At 43.0% G+C, this 22,256-nt stretch overlaps 2 protein-coding genes across 3 annotated transcripts; one reads left to right on the top strand and one right to left on the bottom strand.

Moving 5' to 3' along the window:
• Positions 1-1,047: 1,047 nt before the first annotated feature.
• CLEC5A (C-type lectin domain containing 5A) lies at positions 1,048-14,419 on the top strand. 2 transcript variants are annotated; one of them, XM_040260027.1, is made up of 7 exons: positions 1,048-1,292; positions 1,787-1,885; positions 2,885-2,944; positions 5,176-5,235; positions 5,549-5,685; positions 11,165-11,271; positions 12,576-14,419. In XM_040260027.1, the coding sequence occupies exons 2-7, from the start codon at positions 1,807-1,809 to the stop codon at positions 12,688-12,690; spliced, it is 558 nt and encodes a 185-aa protein (XP_040115961.1). In that variant the 5' UTR covers positions 1,048-1,292; positions 1,787-1,806; the 3' UTR covers positions 12,691-14,419. The 2 variants fall into 2 exon arrangements, with proteins under 2 accessions (XP_040115961.1, XP_040115962.1); XM_040260028.1 differs by lacking the exon at positions 2,885-2,944 and having other exon boundaries at positions 1,050-1,292.
• A 6,345-nt stretch (positions 14,420-20,764) lies between these two features.
• LOC120877673 (olfactory receptor 9A4-like) lies at positions 20,765-21,664 on the bottom strand. The gene has a single exon (XM_040260026.1). The coding sequence runs from the start codon at positions 21,662-21,664 to the stop codon at positions 20,765-20,767; it is 900 nt and encodes a 299-aa protein (XP_040115960.1).
• Between the last annotated feature and the right edge of the window lie 592 nt (positions 21,665-22,256).

Below are 22,256 nucleotides of genomic sequence, written 5' to 3'. Positions count from 1 at the left end.
TAAAATTTTATGAACATTATTTTTTCAACTTTCCTTGACAGTATTTTCTAACCACTTTTTAAAATATTTATTTATTTATTTGGCTGCACCAGGTCTTAGTTGGGACAAGCAGTTTCTTTTGATCTTCATTGGAGCAGGTGAGTTCTTTAGTTGTGGTATGCAGAATCCAGCTCCCTGACCAGGGATCGAACCCGGGCCATGTGCATTGGGAGCACAGGGTCTTAGCCACTGGACCACCAGGAAAGCTCCTCTAACCACTTTCTGTAATTTCTGTAATTAGTGTGTGTTTGTCACTCAGTCGTGTTCGACTCTTTATGATCCCATGCACTGTAGCCCACTAGGCCCCTCTGTCCATGGAATTCTCCAGGTAACAATACTGGAGTGGGTTGCCATTCCCTTCTCCAGGGGATATTCCTAACCCAGGGATCAAGCTCAGGTCTCCTGCACTGCAGGCAGATTCCTTACCATCTGGGCCATCAGGGAAGCCCCAATGAGTACACATAGCCTTTACAGTAGGAAAAGTATAATAAAAGGAAGCCTTCAAATGTAATATATCCTTGATAGTAAGACTTTGGTATTATTCACCCTCACCAGACCCCCTGTATCCAGCAGAGCACCATGCTCATGAAATACTGAATAGTCATCACCTTCTCGAGGTATAAGGCCAGGGAGATGGGCTGTCGGGTGGGACCAGAGAGGAGGAGTCCACGATAAAGGGGACTGAGAGAGAGCCAGGTTGCAGTTATGGAACCAATGGGACATATGAGGACCTCCTTATTAAAAGTAGTGACTTCAGATGAACTTCTTTTCTTAAAATTTTTATCTTGACAATTTCAGATTTGCAGACATGTTGTAAGGAAAGTCCAAATAAATAATTCACAGACATTCTTCACCCAGATTCGTATCTGTTAACATTTTACTACATTTTCTTTCCACTCTATTTCAAGGAGATTCAGACACACAGAACAAGTCGGTATTAAGATATTCCATTTCCTAAATAATCCTACAATCATTCCCCTCTATGAGAACCCCTTTGGCGGAGACCTTCCTCTTTCAGAAGCTACTCCCTTCCCCTCCTAGCCCCTCCCGCTCCTTGGCCAAGAACACTGAACAGGAAGAAGTGTTTGCTCAGGGATGCTGGTGAGACAGAGACTACATAAGGAAGGAAGGACACTGCCCACACACAAGGAGCCTGTTCTCACTGGAAGGGCCTCCACCCACCACACCAAGCACAAGGGCACTGGGAAATATCCCCACCTGCAGACCAGACCAGCCTTCCAGGGAGACATCAGGTGAGTCTCTGCGTGTCCTCTCTATACAGATTGTTGGCCCTGCTCCCAAGCCAAGGACCTCAGGGACACTTGTCCTGTCTGTTGGACTCCTGGCATAGTTTTTTGAAGACAGTGACTTCTGAGAGCTTTGACCATATGGCCAAGACTATAGATGAAAGGCCCAGGGAGCAAGGATCATTTCAAGGTTAAGGGTTCTCAAAGTCCAGGAGAGGATTTATTCATCAAACAGAGTTTAAGAGCCACAGATGGGAACAGGATTGAGGCTGAGAGCTAGGGATGGCAGAGGAGAGGCAGCACACCAAGTTCAGAGGTTCCCAAGGAGCACAAGCTCCTCCCTGTCTTCTGGGTATGTGCTGGGTCTCCTCCTTGCACCTATCAATGTCATGCCTGGCTTCCCAGCCCCTAAGGGGTGCTCTGAGAGTCTGGCATGTCCCCCACTGGAAAGAAGCCTTGTCCTAGATTCTGATGCTGATATTCTGCTCTCATGCCCACAGGCAGCCTCATCTCCTGCATCATGAACTGGCATATGATAATCTCTGGGCTTATAGTAGTGGTGCTTAAGATTGTTGGAATGACCTTATTTCTGCTTTATTGTGAGTATCTGATCAACCTCTTACCGCAACTCAGATTGTACTGTTCTTGACTCTTCCCTTAGGATGTAGAGTTGAATATAAAGGTTAAATGCTCAAGACTTTCCAGCTAAGGGCAATTGACGGCCCTTCTCATTCCCAGACACACACAATGAGCAGAGTTCCTTGGTCTACCTTGGAGATACAAAACAGAGTGGTGTCTGATGATTAGACTTCCACTCAAAATTTTTGCCACTAGAGTATTCGTTGGGTAATCTGAGCTGGAGTACTCTGCAGTGCTTGTTATAGTTGCTAATTTGAAAATACAACTCCAGTCCAACCCAATGATAAGCTGTGGGATGTGCTAAGTCACTTCAGTTGTGTCTGACTCTTTGCAACCCCATGGACTGGGACCCATCAGGCTCCTCTGTCCATGGGGAGTCTCCAGCAAGAATATTGGAGTGGGTTGCCTCTCCAATGCCCTCCTCCAGGGATCTTCCCAACCCAGGAATCGAACCCAGGTCTTTTAAGTCTCTTGCATTAGCAGGTAGGTCCTTTACCACTAGTGCCATCTGGAGCTACATTAAGAGTTAATGGGGTTTTACTGGGCAAGATATTTTCCTTTATGTACACAGAGACTAATTCATCCAAATGTTCAGAAAAAGAGGCCTCATATCAAAAGATTTTACCACAGTTGCAGCAAGTAAAACCTTCTCCAGCCTCAGAAGCCTGTGGGGAAGATAAATGAGGAAGGAAATGTGATTTGGAGGCAACAGTTGGATAAGAGGTGTCGACCATATGGCCCAATCTCAAGGTGCAGTTTCTACCACATAAGAGAGCAGGATGAGAATGAGTGACTATGTCCACAGGAAGCACATGCCCATCTTGGCTGACCCGAGCCAGCAAGCTCAGCCTGTCCCACTGACAGGCGCTATGTCCCACCAGCCCCACAGTAATGTCTGTCTCTAACACTCACTGCACAGCCACCTTTGAGGCTGAGTCAACAGCTGATTTTCTTTGCAGTCCCACAGATTTTTGGCGAAAATAATGTCATCTTCATTCCCACAGAGAGCTCTGGAACAGGTAATGTGCATGAAAATAACCTCCTCTCCCCTCTCCAGGTTCTTCTGTGCTTGAGTCTTAGAGACCTTTCTCAAAGCCTCCTTCCCCTAGACATTCTTCTGTAGAATGAGTTCATAAAGAGCTGATAATTGTTATAAGATGAATGAGTTCCCAAACTCCTATGTACAACATAGTGACTGTAAGTACTAACAGTGTATTGTATGCACGGAAGTTGCTAGAAGAGTAGATGCTCAATGTTCTCCCGACACACAAAAAAAGATGATTATGCGAGGTGATGGAGGAGTTAACCAACCTTATTGTGTTGATAATTTTGCAATAAGTACATGTATGAGATCATCATGTTGTACATTTAAACTTATACAGTGTTATGTGTCAACGATATCTCAATAAAGCTGGAAAAGTAAAATAAATGCAGCACGCCCAGAAAAACAAAGATCTTCCGATTAATTTTCTCTTAGAGATGAGAAACCAAGACTAGACTTGGTGAAATTTCAGATCCTGTTTTCCTCTTGGGAATGAGGATGATTTGTGTATAACTAGATGGACAGGGAGGCCTGGTGTGCTGCGATTCATGGGGTCGCAGAGTCGGACATGACTGAGTGACTGAACTGAACTGAACTGAACTGAACTGAACTGAACTGAGTGTAATGTGATGTGAAAGTACTTTATAAACCCTGTCATTTAAAGAATTGTTTAAAGAAACCCATGCCCCACAAAAATCATCAAAAATTACATTCAACACCTTTTTTTTGGTGCCAAGCAGTATGCTAGACCAAACACAGAAAGAGACTGAAAACAGGAGAAATTAGTCAGCTATCATCGATAAAGCACAAAGTCCAATGCCAGAAGCTATGGAGGATAAAGACATGTCAGGCACGGCTCTCCTTATGAACCCCACCTCCTTCTGAAGCCTTTCCAAGGATCTCCTTCTTACTTGCTCTTAAGACAAACCTATTACTAACCACATCTTTATCAGAAAGATAATTTCTTCATTTTTGTAGCACCCGAGGCACCCAGTAAGTACAGTGAGCCAAAAGGAGGAAATGCTCATGAAATATGTATACAGTTCTGTTCAGTTATAATCCCCAAGTCGTTTCTAATGAAAACCAGGTTATGCTATATTACAAAGAGCCTTTGAGCAGGGGACTGAAATAAAAAGTGAATGCTAACTTGCATGTTTTATATATGATCGTAAGTAGCTAACTGGCATCTGGGTAAACTCAACTGGTCTTCAACCACCATGGACAAACAACCAGTCCATTGAGGAAAAGTCTGATCGACCTCTGGAGCCACTGTAACTACCCACTTCAACAGCCAGTGTTCCCCCAAAATAACGAGGCTTCTTGGAGGCCTACTGATTCTCCTTTTATGTTTAAAGAGATGAATGGACTCTTCTCTGCCCACAGGAAATCTCTGGGGACTCCCCTGGCAGTCCAGTGGTTAAGACTCTGTGCTTCTGCTGTGGGGGGGCATGGATTCAACCCCTGGTCAAGGAAATAAGATCCTGCATGCCATGTGGCATAGCCAAAAAACAAAAGAGAAACTTCTAGAATGTCCATCTGCCTCCTTGCCTGCCAACATCCTCTAGTTCTGAATCTTGTTTCAGTTAGCACAGTCCTTAGAGCTGATAATTGCTGATGAGAGAAAGTCAAGAGCTGCCCATCAGGACTATGGGTTTTCACATAGGGTTTAAGGCACCAGCAGTGGGAAGAGCAGCAAAGGTGCTATGTGGAGCCTGGAGAGAAGCGCTCCAAACAGCTCTTTGGGGAAAACACTGTAAAAGGTATAGATGAGAAAGAACAGGGAGGTTTCCTTTCTGGTACTAAATGCATCTATTCCTCTTCCTTTCTCATGCTCTTTTTCTTGGCATTTCACACTGTCAAAAGTATATATGAGTGTGTGCCAAGTCATTTCAGTCGTGTCCAACTCTTTGCAACCCTATGGATTGTAGCCCACCAGGCTCCTCTGTCCAAGAGGATTCTCTAGGCAAGAATACTAGAGTGGCTTGCCGTGCCCTCCTCCAGAGCATCTTCCAAATCCAGGGATCAAACTCGCATCTCTTATGTCTCCTGCATTATCAGGCGGGTTCTTTACCACTAGAGGCTCCTGGGAAGCCCGTCAAAGGTATATATGAGATACCAAAAAGAAGACATAAAATAGGACCTGAGGCAGGTCAAATAATAGTAGTAGTTGGATGGGTGTTCCAAAGAAAGATTTTCTTTTCATTTCAGTTCCGCAGATTTTGGGGAATGGCACTGTCAGCTTCACACCAACAGAGAGCTACGGAACAGGTACAGTGCATGCTTTTAGCCCTCTCCACCTCCGGGTTCTTAGGTAGTGAATTCTTAGAGACTTTTCCCATCATCTCCTTTCTTATGAAACTGCTTGACTCAATGGGGCCATAATGACCTTATCATCATTCCCTTCATGTTACAGACAGGGAAACTGGGGCTAAAGTGGATGAAATTTCTTCCTGGATTGAAGAGAATTGTATTGGCATAATAATTATAAAGAAACCCACACCCTACTGTCTTATGATTCACTCCCAAGGTGCACATCCAAAATCTCACTAATCTCATCCTGTCTTTTCTTGGATTTCTGTAGTCTGCCCCAAGGGGTGGGATTTTCATCAAGGAAGATGTTTTTTCTTGTCCAAATTGGAATTGTCTTGGAACAAGAGCATGAACTTTTGCAAAGAAAAAGGATCCACGCTGGCCATTGTCAACACCCCAGAGAAACTGGTGAGCCCATGGAATGGTAGAGAAAAGCAGCATCCCCTTCCCCGGCCTCAGTGGGTGGAGTTGAGTTGGTGGGGCAATTTGATTTGTGGAGCAGGGGATGGGTGGGGGTGGGATGGACACGGGGTGGGAGGCTCTTCTCAATAGCAGTGGGGTGTGTTCCTCGGAACCATCTGAGCCAATGAAATCCACACTGTATGGTCTCTCCCGTGAGCAGTGTGTTGGGGAGGGGCCAGGACATTTAAAATACAGGGAATGACTAAATGAGCTGATGTGTATAAAGCTTTTAAAACTATGGAATTCTTCACAGAGGTGAGCCGTTAATGTTTGATCCCAATCAGCCTAATAAGTAAGGAAGTTTTAAAATAACAAAGTAATATGCAAAACAAAGAATCAAGTCATAGAATTGGGGTTGCACTGTGCAATTATGACAGTAAAAATAGCTCACACTATATTAAAAAAAACGCTTTATTATCTCTTTTTATCATAATAACAATTCTGAGGAGTTACAGTTCTTCATATTTTATATATGGGAAAACTAGGAAACCACCTATACTCCAATAAAAATTAGATTTTAAGAAGTGAATTTTTGTGCTTAAATAAATGAAATAAAATTTAAATATAAAAAATTGGGGCACAGGAAAATAATTTGATCAAGGTCATATACCTAATAAATGATAGCACATGGAATTGAATTGAGATCTCTCTAAGTCCAAAACCCACACTCTAATCAATTTTAGGTCTTACCAGGTGGTGCTTGCTAGTGGTAAAGAATCTGCCTACTGATACAGGAGACAGACAAGAGCTGCGGGTTCAGTCCCTGGGTTGGGAAGATCCCCTGGAGGAGGAAATGGCAACCCACTCCAGTATTCTTGCTTGGAGAATCCCCATGGACAGAGGATCCTGGTGAGCTACAGCCCAGGGGGTTGCAAAGAGTCGGACACAACTGAGCGACTAAATTTTACGCCATAATTTTATTTACAGTTGCCTCTCCTTCAAACCCTAAGTATTTGCTGAGCACTGCATTGGAGAAGGAAATGGCACCCCACTCCAGTGTTCCTGCCTGGAGAACCCCGGGGACAGGGGAGCCTGGTGGGCTGCTGTCTATAGCGTCGCACAGAGTCAGACACAACTGAAGCGACTCAGCAGCAGCAGACATTGTGCTGCCACAGCATTCTAGCTTCTTTCCTCTCTTCCCTTCCCACTTCCTCTAAAAAGTCCCTGGTGCTGAAGAGTTTATGAGAGCATCTCTGTGAATCTCAGTAGTAGGTGCCCAACAGTGAGCAGGGATGGTGATGATACAGCTCCTCTAGGGCTAAGGACTCAAGTGGGAAGAGAAAAGTGCCTTAAAGTAGAAAACCAAGAGCAAGACAGAGTACAGAAAAGAGAAAAAGGAAAGAAGAAAAGAGGAGAATGAGAAAGGAAGTCCATAACCTCTGTTCCTTTACTAAACCCTTAAGAGTTGATGCATCTCAAAAGCCATCCTTGGCATTCTCTGCCAATTACACTTACACTCATGCTAACCCCAGAAAAAGCTCATCACACCAGTGGCTTGCTAATGACTCTCATATCCATATCTTCAGTTCCCTTCCCTAGACCAGGAAGTGTATCACATTCCACTTTGATGTCTCAAAACCACCACAAACATGCTTGAAATGAAATCAAACGTATTTTACTCCAGCTGCTCCTCCTCTTGTATCCCAAATACTGGTGAGTCATCGTGTCAACTGAAATGGAACACCGACAGTTCTCTGGGACTTTGCCTTTTCACTTTCCTCCTAAATTAGCTGCTAACCAAGTTCTTTCCCTGCTATCTCCACAGCAAATCATTCAGCTCTCTCCTGGATTTCTTTGGGATTCTTCTAATTTCTCTCCTTGCCCCTAGTTTTGCCACTTCTTAGCTCTCCTCCACAGATCTGACTTACTAATTGCTCTAAGGCTCTAAACTATCTGTGCCATTTTCCAAAACGAAGTGAGTTAAAGTCCAGTTTCCCTAACATGACATGTAAGCCTTGTGTGGTCCAGCCTCTGCCTTCTCTCCAATCCTGTCTCTGAACCCACCTCCCTCCTGTTTCTGCACCAACCGAATTCAACATCTTGTAGTTCCACAGATGCTCCAGCCTGTGGCGCTAGTGGTAAAGAACCCGCCTGCAAATGCAGGAAATGAAGAGGAGCGGGCTTCATCCCTGGGTTGGGAAGATCCCCTGAAGGAGGAAATGGAAACCTACTCCAGTATTCTTGCCTGGAGAATCCAATGGACAGAGGAGCCTGACGGGCTACGGTCCATGGGGTCGGTCACAAAAAGTCGGACACAACTGAAGTGACTGAGCACGCAAGCGCACTCTGCAGTCTGCCTCTGATCTAATGCTTCCTGTTCCAGGAAGTCCAACCCTGACCACCCCACCCCCCGACACACACTCCCCACTCCTAGCACTTGCCTTACAGTAACTATCTCCCCAAATCCATCTCACATATTACCTCATCTACAGTCTTTATTATATAGACTCCGAAATCCAGGTATAATTATTCACTTCCTCCTTTCTCCCTGGGCATGCATGCATGCTAAGTTGCTTCAGTCACATCTGACTCTATGAGACCCCATGGACTGTAGCCCACCAGGCCCCTCTGTCCATGGGACTCTCCAGGCAAGAATACCAGGGTGGGTTGCCATGCCCTCCTCCAGGGGATCTTCCCGACCCAAGGATCCAACCCGCATCTCCTGTGGCTCCTGCATTGAAGGTGGATTCTTTACCTCTGAGCCGTGGGGGAAGCCCTCCTGGTCCATATCTAATACATATTTCCTAAAAGCACTACACCTGGGATACCCTACTATGCTGGTCAATTCGTCTATCCTCTCTTATTAGATCTGCGGATTTTCAACATGTTGGGATAACTGAGGTTTTAGAAATGGTGATGAAATCTATTCCTCTCTTTCCAGAAACATTACATAAGCACAATATTTTTAATAAAATTCCAGTGGTTTTATAGAACCATGTAGAAACCATCCCTGCTTCCAGCAAGAGATAGAAGGGTTAAGAACCCTTGTTTTAGACCATGGGTCAGCAAACATTTTTTTAAAACATAGATGGCATATATTTTACACTTTTCAGGTCATATGTCCTCTGTCACAACTACTTAATAGTGCCATCATAGTTCAAAAGCAGCTATATACAATATGCAACAAATTGCCAAGGCTTGTTCCATTAAAACCTTGTTTATAAAAATTTGCTCCAGTCTGAATTTGACCCACTGCCCATATCTTGCCAACCCATTTTAGATCATAGATTTTTTTAAAAGAAGCAAATTTATTTCTGTATCTCCAACCTAATACAATGCCTGGCACACAACAGATACTCAAAAAAAAAGTTTACTAAATGAGTAAATCTGGTAATCAATCTTTAAAAATAATTATTTCAGGGAAGAAAAATATTAGGAAAGGAGCAATAAAGGCAGTAATCATGGGGATGGAGAGAACACTTAAGTGGGCTTGGATAGCCACTGATCATGGGAGGAATGTGAAGAATACAGGAGAGTCCAGGGGACTCCCAGGTTTCTGGCCACAGTGATTTGTGACCCATTAATTTAATGCAGAAAGTAAGATGTCTAAGGTCACTGTCATTTTAGCAGGCACTCAATCAGTTCAGTTCAGTTCAGTCGCTTAGTCATGCCCAACTTTTTGTGACCTCATGGACCGCAGCACTCCAGGCCTCCCTGTCCATCACCAACTCCCGGAGTTTACCCAAACTCATGTCTTTTGAGTCATTGATGCCATTCAACCATCTCATCCTCTGTCATCCCCTTCTCTTCCTGCCCTCAATCTTTCCCAACATCAGGGTCTTCTCCAATGAGTCAGTTCTTTGCATCAGGTGGCCAAAGTATTGGAGTTTCAGCTTCAGTGTCAGTCCTTCCAATGAACACCCAGGACTGATCTCCTTTAGGATGGACTGGTTGGATCTCCTTGCAGTCTAAGGGACTCTCAAAAGTCTTCTCCAACACCACAGTTCAAAAGCATCAATTCTTCAGCACTCAGCTTTCTTTATAGTCCAACTCTCACATCCATACATGACTACTGGAAAAACCATAGCCTTGACTAGACAGATTTGTTGGCAACTGATTATTTCTTGTGGCATTATCCGCTTTGGCAACACACTTTCAAATCTCCCTGTTTTCCCTTGCCAAGTATTCAAGGAATTTACTTAATCCAGTCTTGCTATTGCTGCTGCTAAGTCGCTTCAGTCATGTCTGACTCACTGCGACCCCATAGATGGCAGGCCACCAGGCTTCTCTGTCCACAGGATTCTCCAGGCAAGAATACTGGAGTGGGTTGCCATTTCCTTCTCCAAGATGATCCAATCTTATTTGGAATGTAAAACTTCTGGCAATGAAAACATTCTTATGCAGAGTAGATCAAAGAAAATTGTATTTTAAATTACCCTTTTTTAGATGGTATAGGCCCCTCCTCCTCCATTTTCAGTGCATCAGCATCGCCTGGGAATTTGTTCAGTTCAGTTCAGTCGCTCAGTTGTGTCCGACTCTGCGACCCCATGAATCGCAGCACGCCAGGCCTCCCTGTCCATCACCATCTCCCGGAGTTCACTCAGACTCACGTCCATCGAGTCAGTAATGCCATCCAGCCATCTCATCCTCGGTCGTCCCCTTCTCCTCCTGCCCCCAATCCCTCCCAGCATCAGAGTCTTTACCAATGAGTCAACTCTTCACATGAGGTGGCCAAAGTACTGGAGTTTCAGCTTCAGCATCATTCCTTCCAAAGAAATCCCAGGACTGATCTCCTTCAGAATGGACTGGTTGGATCTCCTTGCAGTCCAAGGGACTCTCAAGAGTCTTCTCCAACACCACAGTTCAAAAGCATCAATTCTTTGGTGCTCAGCCTTCTTCACAGTCCAACTCTCATATCCATACATGACCACAGGAAAAACCATAGCCTTGACTAGATGGACCTCAGTCGGCAAAGTAATGTCTCTGCTTTTCAATATGCTATCTAGGTTGGTCATAACTTTTCTTCCAAGGAGTAAGTGTCTTTTAATTTCATGGCTGCAGTCACCATCTGCAGTGATTTTGGAGCCCCCCAAAATAAAGTCTGACACTTTTTCCACTGTTTCCCCATCTATTTCCCATGAAATGATGGGACCAGATGCCATGATCTTTGTTTTCTTAATGTTGAGCTTTAGGCCAACTTTTTCACTCTCCACCTTCACTTTCAGCATGCAAATTCTTGGTCCCTTACACCAGACCCTTAAACCAGAGCCCAGAAATCTATGTTTTAACAAGACCACCACATGATCTTGATGCTCTAGGTAAAATGAGAATCACTTCTCTAGGGCTGGTGGGCAGTGGCAGGAATAGCCAGCCCTGGAGTCCTTTACTTTTTCCCAGAATCAGATATAATCATGAGCCCATTGGCACGAAGGAAGCAGCAGAAAATAACTTTTTGCTGATTGTTTTATCTCTTTTTAATTTCTAGAAATTTCTCCAGGACATAACTGGTGCTGAGAAGTATTTTGTTGGCTTATTATACCAGCCTGTAGAGAAAAAGTGGCGCTGGATCAACAACGCTGAGTTTAACAGCATGTACGTGGACATCTCACATTTTTCTGGGATCTTAGCTGCCTCTAGAGACTAGATCCAAGACTCAGTGGGTTTATCCTCGAACAGCACAAAGGCTGAGACTTAGCTGCATGTTCTCTTCCTCTCCTTTATTCCAACCCACTTATTCCCAGAGATACATTTTTGGGGTAAATTTTTTATTATGGAAAATATCAAATATTTCTGAGTAGAGAGGACTGTTCATTCAACAAATTATTTTGTTCAAATCAAGATCCAAACAAATCCACATACATATCATGTTTAATACATCTCATAAGTATCCTTTAACCCAGAGATCACATTTTTTTAACTAAGTTCTTACAAGTTCCCCAGATGTGGCTTCTCTATCTAAAGAAAGGTTATTATAAACAAGTTGTCTATGCCTTAAAGCTATTAAACTTTAACTCCCAAGATCTATGTCCTATGTGCTATTCTATGGCCATAGCCATGGTGGGGAACATGACTTCCCAGTGGACCTATGAAAACAGTGAGTCAGATAGAAAGCAAGTCAGTTCCCCAAACTATACCCAGCTGCTCACAGAGAGGAGTAAGTGAACATTCATTCAGGCCCTTGCTAGGCACTTTACACATCATTCCTTGTAGTATTCACAATGATGCTATTAGGAAAAGCCTTTATTGATTCCCCCTTAACAGACAGCTGAATTGAGGATAAGAGACTTAGAAATGTGTTGAATATCACAAAGCCAGGGTGTGGTAGAGCGGCAGTTCGACCCTGCATCAACTTGGCTCTTATGACCTTCCTATGAAACCAGACTATTTCCTGTCAGACTGAAAGACAGTTAAAAGAGGTATGAAAAGACCAACCAAGTTTTTCATAAAGCCAGCTGGTGTCCAGGAAAGGAAGAGAACTCTCCTTCTTCCTTCTCCTCTTGGGCCTCCTGTGGAAAACATAGGACCTCCAGCACTAAAACATTATGTCTGGGAGAAAAGAGGACAAACAACCCATGAGGTGTTTCTAACCAAACAGAGTCAGTTAATCCAAGACGAGTCCATAAAAGCTCACAGGAGAGCTGACAGGAAAGCATCAGTTTTTGAGCTGGATTTGGGGTTGTTGCTGCTGCTGCTGCTAAGTCACTTCAGTTGTGTCCAACTCTGTGCGACCCCATAGATGGAAGCCCACCAGGCTGCTCTGTCCCTGGGACTCTCCAGGCAAGAATACTGGAATGGGTTGCCATGTCCTTCTCCATGGGGATGCTGAGGGGGTACCAGAACCAGGAAAAGGCAGGCTGAAAATACAGGCCTTAACCATGCTTTCTTTTCTCAACTAGCGTTACCAATCCGATTCAGAATTTCCACTGCGTGACCATAGGCCTAACAAAGACATATGATGCTGTTTCATGTAACATCACCTACCGCTGGATCTGTGAGAAGAAGGCCCAATGATGAAGTTATCTGTTGGCCTCTGACACGAACAACAAATATACAGCGGAGACAGCAAACGAGCATATTGGCAATTGGGACTGATCCGGGAGATACAAAACATCAAAAATTCCTACATCTGTCTTCCACAGGTCACTGGAGAACCCCCTAATAGCTCCTCAGTGCCAAAGCACCAGGCCCTCCACAAATATACTTGCAGACACACAGCTGAGGCAAACTCCTCATTCTGAATCAGCAACCCCCCAAGACCCTATTTCCTGTGAGAGTCACACCCGTGGCTTTGGATCTACACGGGTCAACTGATCAAATGATCTCTTTATCCATCTGTCTACTAGTAGAGGTCCTTGGCTATTGGGAGAAATCAGCTTCTGCATTCCACCTTGGGGGACTGGATACTATCAATATCACCAGGAGACAGACTCAGTTTGATGGAGACAACTGGTTGATACAGAGATGAGGTCTGCTTCTATAGAACCAAGGATTTCTGACTGATCAACAGGCTTTGTTTTGTCCTCAGAGCACATGACCATACTACCAGGGAGAAACTGCAGACTGAGCAGGTGTGAATGTTGTTTAAAGAATAGCAAGAGTGGAAGATGGATAAACTCAGCTTCTGGAGCTCACTTTTGTTCCCATGAGACCCCTGTTCTCATACCCTCCAGCCTACCTGGGGAGGGACAGCAGAGGCCCTCTTCAATCTGCTTTGAGGCCAGGCCTAGGAATGGTCTTGAGAGCTAAGCTAGGACCAGAGACAGCACTGTCCATGGGAATGGAGAGGGAGCTGGGCAGGGCAGGAATCTGCTAGGAAACCTCTCTGAAGACTACCTAACACCCAAGATGACCACACTTCAGAAAACTGAATCTCTGTTCTTCAGCAAAGTTCTAAAGAAATAAGCTAAATATTTCCTTGGTCTTGGCCTGAATCTCCATTTGAATGGGTTTTGATGACCTGTTTGTTGAGTATTTATTAATAGTTTGGTATAGTTCCTCGGGTCCCAGTAGTCATAATGTATCCCTGCCTGCAGTTCTAGAGAGATGACGCTGCCAGGTACAATCTACTCGCCCCAAAGATGCCAGCACTGGTTGGTACCACCCTGACCCAGGACTGGTCCAGCTGACCACAGACTAGAAAAAGAGGAGGACTGCTCAAGGAGACATTGGATGGAGCCAAGTTGTGGGCATTTGGTAGAAAGGGAACTCCAGGGACACAGGAAAGCCATATGCAGGAGGAAAAAGAGCTCATTTGGTCATACTGAAAGAAAGGCAAGAGAAAGGTAGAAAAGTCTTGTGGACATCCTATCTGTCCTCTGTACTTGCAGGAAGACATCAGCTACAGACCCTTCTCCGTACGTGGAAAAGAGAAAAGAAATACGTATGTGTTTTAATTTAACAAGAATTAAGCCATAAGAACAGAGTCATTGGAAAAGACCCTGATGCTGGGAAAGATTGAAGGCAGGAGGAGAAGGGGACAACAGAGGATGAGATGATTGGATGGCATCACTGACTCAATGGACATGGGTTTGAGCAAGCTCCAGGAGTTGGTGATGGACAGGGAAGCCTGGCGTGCTGCAGTCCATGGGGTCGCAAAGAGTCAGACACAACTGAGTGACTGAACTGATTGACTGAAGCCATGAGGGAAGTTTGTATAAAACTACTAGAAATTATAGTCACTCAAGTAAAGAGATCACCATTTGTGTCTAATAAAAATGTACTACAATGATTGTGAACATCACTTTATGTATGTCAAATTAAATTGATGACAGTTTTATATTTTATTACAACACTAAGCTCTGTTTCTATATTCCTAGGCTTCCCAATTTGGGGTTAATTAGCATGGTCACTTACAATGTTTAAAAATGAGATTAATACATTATGTGTTAGAACTTGCATGAAGGAGGTTATTAGAAGCATTGAACTGGCCAAAAAGTTTTCATTCAGAGTTTATCCCAAATGAATTTTTGGCCAGCCCAACAATTTGCATCTTGGTGGAGTGGATGTTGGAATATTAGAACTCAATGGAGATACAAGCTCTCTAATGGTGTCAGTGACAAGCAAGTGCTACCGGGAAGGAAGGCAGAGGTTGAAAGTGTGGTAAAGGAAAGAATGAACAGAATTCTGAGCTAAGGTAAGCCCCAGGATTCTGACAGCAAAAGGAAAACCACAACCCTTCTGTTTGGCAAAGGGAGAACTGAAGTTGCCACACTTCCTGTTTTATGAAAGAATAAGTCGCAGGCTTTTATAGTCAGGAAATGTAGACACTGAGTGGTTTCCCTGGTGGGTGGCTCAATTTTTCCCCAAGATGAGGCAGTACTTCTGCACAAGTTCTAACCACAGGGAGCTGGGATGGGGCTGTTGGGAAGGGGAGCTGGGAGCAAATATGTGGACTTTGGTTTAAGTTCATTACTAGAGAATGGGCTTCCCTGGTAGCTCAGACAGTAAAGAATCCAGCTGCAATATACAAGACCAGGTTCGATCCCTGGGTCAGGAAGATTCCCTGGAGAAGGAAATGGCAACCCACTCCAGTATTCTTGCCTGAAGAATTCCATGGACAGAGGAACTTGGCAGGCTACAGTCCACTGGGGCCCAAAGAGTCAGACATGACTGAGTGACTTTCACTTTCACTGGAGAATGGGGGGAGGGTTGCTGAATCCTTAGAAGGGTAAGTAACTGTAGCCTTATTGGGAAGCAGTGGTATTATTTTTTTTTTAAAAAGCAATGGAAATTTAATAAATTATTGGATTAGAGTTTTGATTGTGCATCCAATATGATATGTGAATCCATATGGATTTCTTACTCATTCTGTGCCTTGATTCCCTTACCTATTACATGAAGCAGTAATACCTGGCTCACAAAACTCTTTTAGATATATATGAAATAATATCCACACTGTGTGTGTATTTCAACAGCAATACACAATGAGGGACACACATTGTGGAAGATTTGAAGTTGAGATCTTCATCCAAGAAGTTGCTCTTTAATTTGCAAGAAGCTGAATGTAGGCAAGACACCATTTCTCACAACCTGTTTACTCCTTTACAATATGGGAATAAAAACCTGCCCAAGTCAGGGAAAGGTGGCTCAAAATTTCTGTAGCCCCCTGGACATCAATGCCATGCTTTCCTTGTCTCTGGCTTACACACAAATTCCTCTTCCTCTCTGTGTGACCTACTGGTCCCATGAGTAAAGTCACTGATCCTCTTGTCCTAGGTGCTGACAAATCAACATGGATGGATGGATGACTGAAGGCATCAGGTATAGGCAGGCTTTGCCCATTGTCCCTGCTGCCAACCCCCTACTTCCAGAAGCCTTTGTCTTCTGGTTAGTCCTATTTTACCCGCTGAGTTTCTCGCAACACCAACCAAGTAACAATGCAGTAGAAGTCTTAGCTCTCCTCTACTTTCCCCTCACCTCTGACTGACGTGGTGATTTAGGATTCACCAAAGTCTCCTGCAGTGGGTCCTCAAGCTTCCTTCAGACCATCTTCACTACCAGCCATGAGTCTGAGACAGCAGAGGTATTTGAATATCTCCAAAGCTACAGTTCATGGTCAATGTCTCTCAACTGCAGGTACAAAGAACGGAATCAATCACAATGCTTCATTTACAAGGCATTCCCACCCTTGGTACATACAAGATCTTCTTCTATGTACATATAACTTCAGGGGACCTCTGGGTGCACAGTGTCCTTAGAGGAAGTATGTTTCAAGTACAGCACAAAGACCCGTGTAACATTCAAAGAAGAAGCTGAAGATACAGAAGATTTTTATGATGTTCCCTGAGTTTTAGAGCTATCAAGAAAGTGTTATGATAACTTCTCTTGTGAGATCATCAGTCATCAATAACCTACACATAGTGAAATCCAGTGGTCATCTTACTTGACCTCTCAGGACAATATGACATAGTATATCAAGACATGACTCTTCTGGTTTACCTCCCATTGTGCTGGCCATTACCCAGTCTCCCTCACTGACTCCTATTCATTAGTTGGTCCCTAAATATTGAAAACTCAGGGCATTATTATTCTCTTTATCTGTGCTTCATCCCTTGGCCAATCAGTTATTCTCATAGCTTTAAATACCACCTACACTCACTCTTGGGCTTCCCTGATAGCTCAATTGGTAAAGAATCCGCCTGCAGTGCAGGAGACCCCAGTTCAATTCCTGGATCAGGAAGATCCAGTGGAGAAGGGATAGGCTACCCACTCCAGTATTCTTCGACTTCTCTTGTGGCTCAGCTGTTAAAGAATTCACCTGCTATGCAGGAGACCTGGGTTCCATCCCTGGGTTCACTGAAGAATTGATGTTTATGAACTGTGGTGCTGGAGAAGACTCTTGAGAGTCCCTTGGACTACAAGGAGATCAAACCAGTCAATCCTAAAGGAAATCAGTCCTGAATATTCACTGGAAGGACTGATGTTGAAGCTGAAGTTCCAATGCTTTGGCCACCTGATGAGAATTGACTCATTGGAAAATACCCTAATGCTGGGAAAGATTGAAGGCAGGAGGAGAAGGGGACAACAGAGGATGAGATGGTTGGATGTCATCACCAACTCAATGGACATGAGTTTGAGCAAGCTCCCGGGATTGGTGATGGACAGGGAAGCCTGGTGTGCTGAAGTCCATGGGGTAGCAAAGAGTCGGACATGACTGAGCAACTGAACTGAACTGAATTGAACATTCACTCTCAAATTTATGCATCCAGCCTGAAGTTCCCTGAACTCCAGGGTTTTATGTCTGTCTTCTCAACATGTTCTCTTAGACATTTAATATTAGACATCTCACACTTAATTTGTTCATAACTGAGCTCTTGATATTCCCCCCAAACTGGCTCATTCCATGGTACCATCTCAGTCAACAGAATTTCATCTCAGTTAATACAATTTTATCCTTCTAGTTTTTTAGATCCCCCCAAAAAAATGTATAGTCACTAACTCATCTTTTTTATATCAAATCCAAACAAATGCTGTTGTCTATAGATTGATATAAATAAGATGATATTATATTAGATTAGTTATATATAAAATATAGTCTTTAGAAACAGACTTTACTGCCATCACCTTCATCCAAATGATTATCACCTGTTGCCTAGGTTATTGCAAAGGTCTATGACAGGGAGGCCTGGAGTGCTACGATTCATGGGGTTGCAAAGAGTTGGACACGACTGAGTGACTGAACCGAACTGAACTGATGGCTAGACAATCATCTAAAATATTCACTCTCTTCATCCCTGTCAAAGCAAAACTTGCCCTGGATAACACTAAACAGGCAAAGAAGACTATTCAAGGTTATCGCAACAGGAAAGGGAACCCATGTCTGCACTATCTTCACTCAAAGAGTGGGAGAGTTTTTAACCATAGACATGAACTGCTGGAAAAGTACTGAAGGACTTTAGCCAGGAGAGGTTGATCAATAGATGTTGAGCACACTGAGTTTTCCTGAGTTTGTAAAAGGTGTTTTTCTGTGATGGGTCCATCTCTGCTTGCTATCTGGTATCCATCAAAGTCAGGCTCATCCCCTCCCACAGAGACTGGGAATAAGGGCACTTTTTCTTCCTTGATGATTATGTTTCAAAGGTATGGCTCCCAAGTCCCAAGAAAATCCTCCTTGGGATGCAAAACTGGCAGCAGGTTTTTTTAAAAAGTTTACATCTCAAAGGAACAGAAAAAGATTTTACAATTTTAAGTGTTCTAATACAAATGCCAGGGGCCTAGAGTCAGGAATAAGCCCAGCTTAAGTTCAGTCAAGCCAAGAGAATTAAGGACCTCTTGGTAAACCTCTGCCTGGCCTCATGTCCTCCAGCAGCATATTATCCACACTTTGATTCTGGATATTTTTCCATGTAACTGGCTTTGAACAATACGATGAGACTGAAGATTCAGTATGTCAGATCTGAGCCCAGGTCCTAAGAGGCCGCTAGTGTTTCCACCTGGGCTTTCTTGTGTTCTGCTGTCATTATAGGAGAAACATGCCCAGGTGAGTCTGCTGGGCCCAGAAAGAGGAAAGATACCCCAGTTGCAACATCAATGGAGAGCCAGCCATAAACCAGCTGACTACCATCCAATTCTTAGACTCATAGATAAGCCCTCTTGATCAGCAGAGCCACCAGCTAAGCCAAGCCTTGATAAGCTGAAACCCTAATGCATGAAAATAAAAGCTTACCGTTGTACGTCACTGGAGCTTTGTGTGTGTGTCTTATACAGCAAAAGTTAATGGATCTCCCTCCTTCTTTCTTCCTGTCCTTCAACTGATTGCCTACCCAGGAGTCAGAATAATCTTGTTAAAGTACTAGGCAGATTCTGTCACTATTCTTCAATACCCTGCAATAGTTTTCCCCTTCACTCCTAAAAAAAAAAAAAATCTTTAAAAGACTTACAAGGCCCTACATGATCTAAATCTCGATTACCTCTCTGATTTCATTTTCTCTTACTCATCTTGGCTTACTCCATTCCAGCATGTTGCTTATGCCTTCCCTGGGGTCTCTCTGCTTATTGTTTGCATGCCTGGAATGTTCTTTAACTAATGTCTACATGACTCACTACTTCACCTCTTTCAAATTTTTCCTAACAACCTTATTTAAAATTTCAGCACTCTCCCAACAGATGGTTCCTTTCATTCCTATTTCACTTTTCCTCATAGTACTTTGCCACCATCTAACGTACAATATTTTTTTTGCCAATTTTACAAAGATACAATTCACATATGATAAAGTTCACACAATTAAAATACACAATCCCAATTTACAAGGGTGAGAAATTGAATTAGTACATGTCTTAAGATAAAAGAGAAATGCGTTTATTAATTTCTTCATAGGCATACATATGTATGATTACATATGTAATAATAAAATAATAACAAGAATATTGAAGGGCATAGAGTGAAAAGTCTTGATCCCCTCCTCATTCAATCTGCCAATTCTCACTACTATAATCCAACTGTAAACCATCTATTAGGTTTTTCTGATGGTGCTCATATGAAAATATAAGCAAATATGAATCTATATGCATTTCTATTCCTTCCTAACGCAAAAGGATGAATAATAAATTCAATGTACTTTACTTTTCTCACTTTACAATATAGACCAAAGATTGTTTCTAATTATTTAAGAAAGAGCTTCTTTAATCTTTCTATAGCTAGATATTTTATTATATAGATGAAACATAATTTATTTAACCAGTCACTATTGATATTAGTTATCAATATTTTGTTATTACAAAGATGCTGTAAAAAAAATGGTGATAAAATTTTGCTAATGACATAAGAAACAGGGGATCGGTTAGGAACCAGGGTGATGATTAGAGGAACGATGAGAATGGCAATGCTGGAGCAAAGGAAAAAGGACAAATTTGTGAGAAGCTGGAAAATAGTGTGGTAAACTTGGGGTGTGTGAGGGGGAAAGGAAAAGAAGAGCCCAGAAATGAATGAAAGACCTGGAACCACAGAAAGAGAGCTACAGAGAGGAAGGAGGAAAGAAAGTACCAGGAGAGGATGAACACAATTGCTGGTCGAGATAATCTACAGGGAAGTCACTGTCACTGTTGAACCTTGGAGCAGAAGCCTCAATAATGTTGATCCCTGAAGTTGGACTTGGTATCACTCACGGAGGTAATATAGGGAACTTCCAGCAATGAGAAAACCAGAAAATCACAGAACAATATAGGTGAGGATGACACAGCACCTAGAATCAAACATTTAGGTCAGCTGTAAGACAATGAACAACATTTTGAATGCTTTTCCCTTTCAAACATCTCAGCGTTTTTTAATAACTTGTATATTTACAGTTCTTACATTTATTTTGTGAGAAGCATTTTAATATGTATTAATGAATATAAGCACTGAAAAAAATAACAATCTACCATATAGGAATGACTCACTTATCAATTGAAGCAATGTCGGTATTTAAAAGTTAAATTGTAGATCACAAACAGTTTGCAGATGAAAATGATTATTTCAGATTTTAATCAGTGCTTTCAGCTTACTCAGGCCCAAGGTAATGAGTCCATCCTCAGGACACAGCTAATCCTTCAGGAGTTGATAGCAGCGTTTCATGACATTTCGAAAGGCCTCCATGAATTTGCCATTTCAGAGAGTGAAGATAAAAGGGTTCAGAAAAGGGTTCACCACTAAAACCATCAGTGATGCTACCCTGTTGTACTCAGCGGCCTGTGTTTGCTTGGGTTTCACAAAGAGGAACAAGCAGCTGCCGTAGCCAATGACAACAAAGGTGAAGTGGGAGGCCCACGTGGTGAAGTGGGAGGCAAACGTAGAGAAGGCTTTCCTGCGACCAGAGCCTGAGGGGATCCTGACGATGGTGGATACGATGCAGGTGTAGGAGACAATTGCAGGGATCATCGAACCAACAATAATGAAAACAGCCGTTAAAAACAGAATAAACTCTGTGAAAAGACTGTTATCCCAGGATAGTTTGAGCAGCTGCCCTCGGTCACAGTAAAAATGGTCTAGCACATTTGATTTGCAGAAAGTAAGATGAAACGTGGCATAGACTGGCCAGATTTGAAACAGGAAGCCGAATACCCAGGACACAATTACCACCCAGCGACAGGTGTGGCTGTTCATAATGATGGTGTATCTCAAAGGGTTATAGACAGCCACGTAACGGTCCACAGCCATCGCTCCTATTAATAACAACTCTGATGTTCCCAAAGACAAGTACAAGTACAATTGTACACAACAGGCACTCAAAGATACTGCCTGCATCCCAGGAAGAAGCAGACCCCAGAGCATCACAGGGACGGCCACAGATGTGATCAGGATCTCTAGGACAGAGAGGTGACCCAGGAAGAAATACATGGGGGACTGAAGATGTTTATCAACACAGATTGTCAAGATGATGACCATGTTTCCAATTAATGTCACAGAGTAGAAGAAAAAGAAGGTAGCAAATAGAATATTGTGTAGTTCTTTAGAGCCAGGGAAGCCAAGGAGATAAAATTCAGTGATGCTAGAGTAATTTTTCAACATTTAGCTGTGTGCTTTTCTGTTTTTGAAATCTAGAGGGCAAAGGAAAGACAAAATGCCATTAATTTCAAATCACTAAAGACATTCACAGTTTGACAAATATCCCCTCCTACTCTCAGGCTCCATAGAATGAGCAGCAGGGTCCACATTTCACTGTTCCCTATAAAAAGTTGATATTAAGTGTTTTATGAACTACATGCATAATATATGAAGATAAGTGGGCGTGTCCAGTTAAGTAAGAAATCATCACCAACACCACTCTATGTGTAAGATCACACCCACCCCAGGAATCACCCTTGTCTCTCAATTCACTAGACATTCTGCCTGTACCCTTCCTTGATCACCTTATCAACTTCCCTAGACACAACATACTCATTTAGACCATGACCCCTTCCATCCTGAGCGTCCTAATCTGTCTTCTGGGCCTGTTATGTCCATGCCCTGAAATAACTACTGCATTTCAACAGTTTCAAAACATTCCTAGTCAATCTCACTGAGACATAGTTCCTTCTCCTTGTTTCCTTTGAACACAGATTCATTTGCTTCACCTTCACTTTGAAGTTTTCAATTTAGTTATCGGTATCATCATTCTTCC

This window comes from Oryx dammah, unplaced genomic scaffold, assembly GCF_014754425.2.
Source record: "Oryx dammah isolate SB20612 unplaced genomic scaffold, SCBI_Odam_1.1 HiC_scaffold_18, whole genome shotgun sequence".
Taxonomy (NCBI): domain Eukaryota; kingdom Metazoa; phylum Chordata; class Mammalia; order Artiodactyla; family Bovidae; genus Oryx; species Oryx dammah.
The sequence above is the reverse complement of the archived record's forward strand: the minus strand, read 5'-3'. Positions and strand labels throughout refer to the sequence as shown.

Bases quoted from the DNA above. Each gene is read 5' to 3' on its own strand.
- LOC120877673 (XM_040260026.1), bottom strand. From the start codon at position 21,664: ATGTTGAAAAATTACTCTAGCATCACTGAATTTTATCTCCTTGGCTTC.
- CLEC5A (XM_040260027.1), top strand. From the start codon at position 1,807: ATGAACTGGCATATGATAATCTCTGGGCTTATAGTAGTGGTGCTTAAG. The intron at 5,236-5,548 runs GTACAGTGCATG...GGATTTCTGTAG, and splicing joins AACAGAGAGCTACGGAACAG to TCTGCCCCAAGGGGTGGGAT. The intron at 11,272-12,575 runs GTACGTGGACAT...TTTCTCAACTAG, and splicing joins AACGCTGAGTTTAACAGCAT to CGTTACCAATCCGATTCAGA.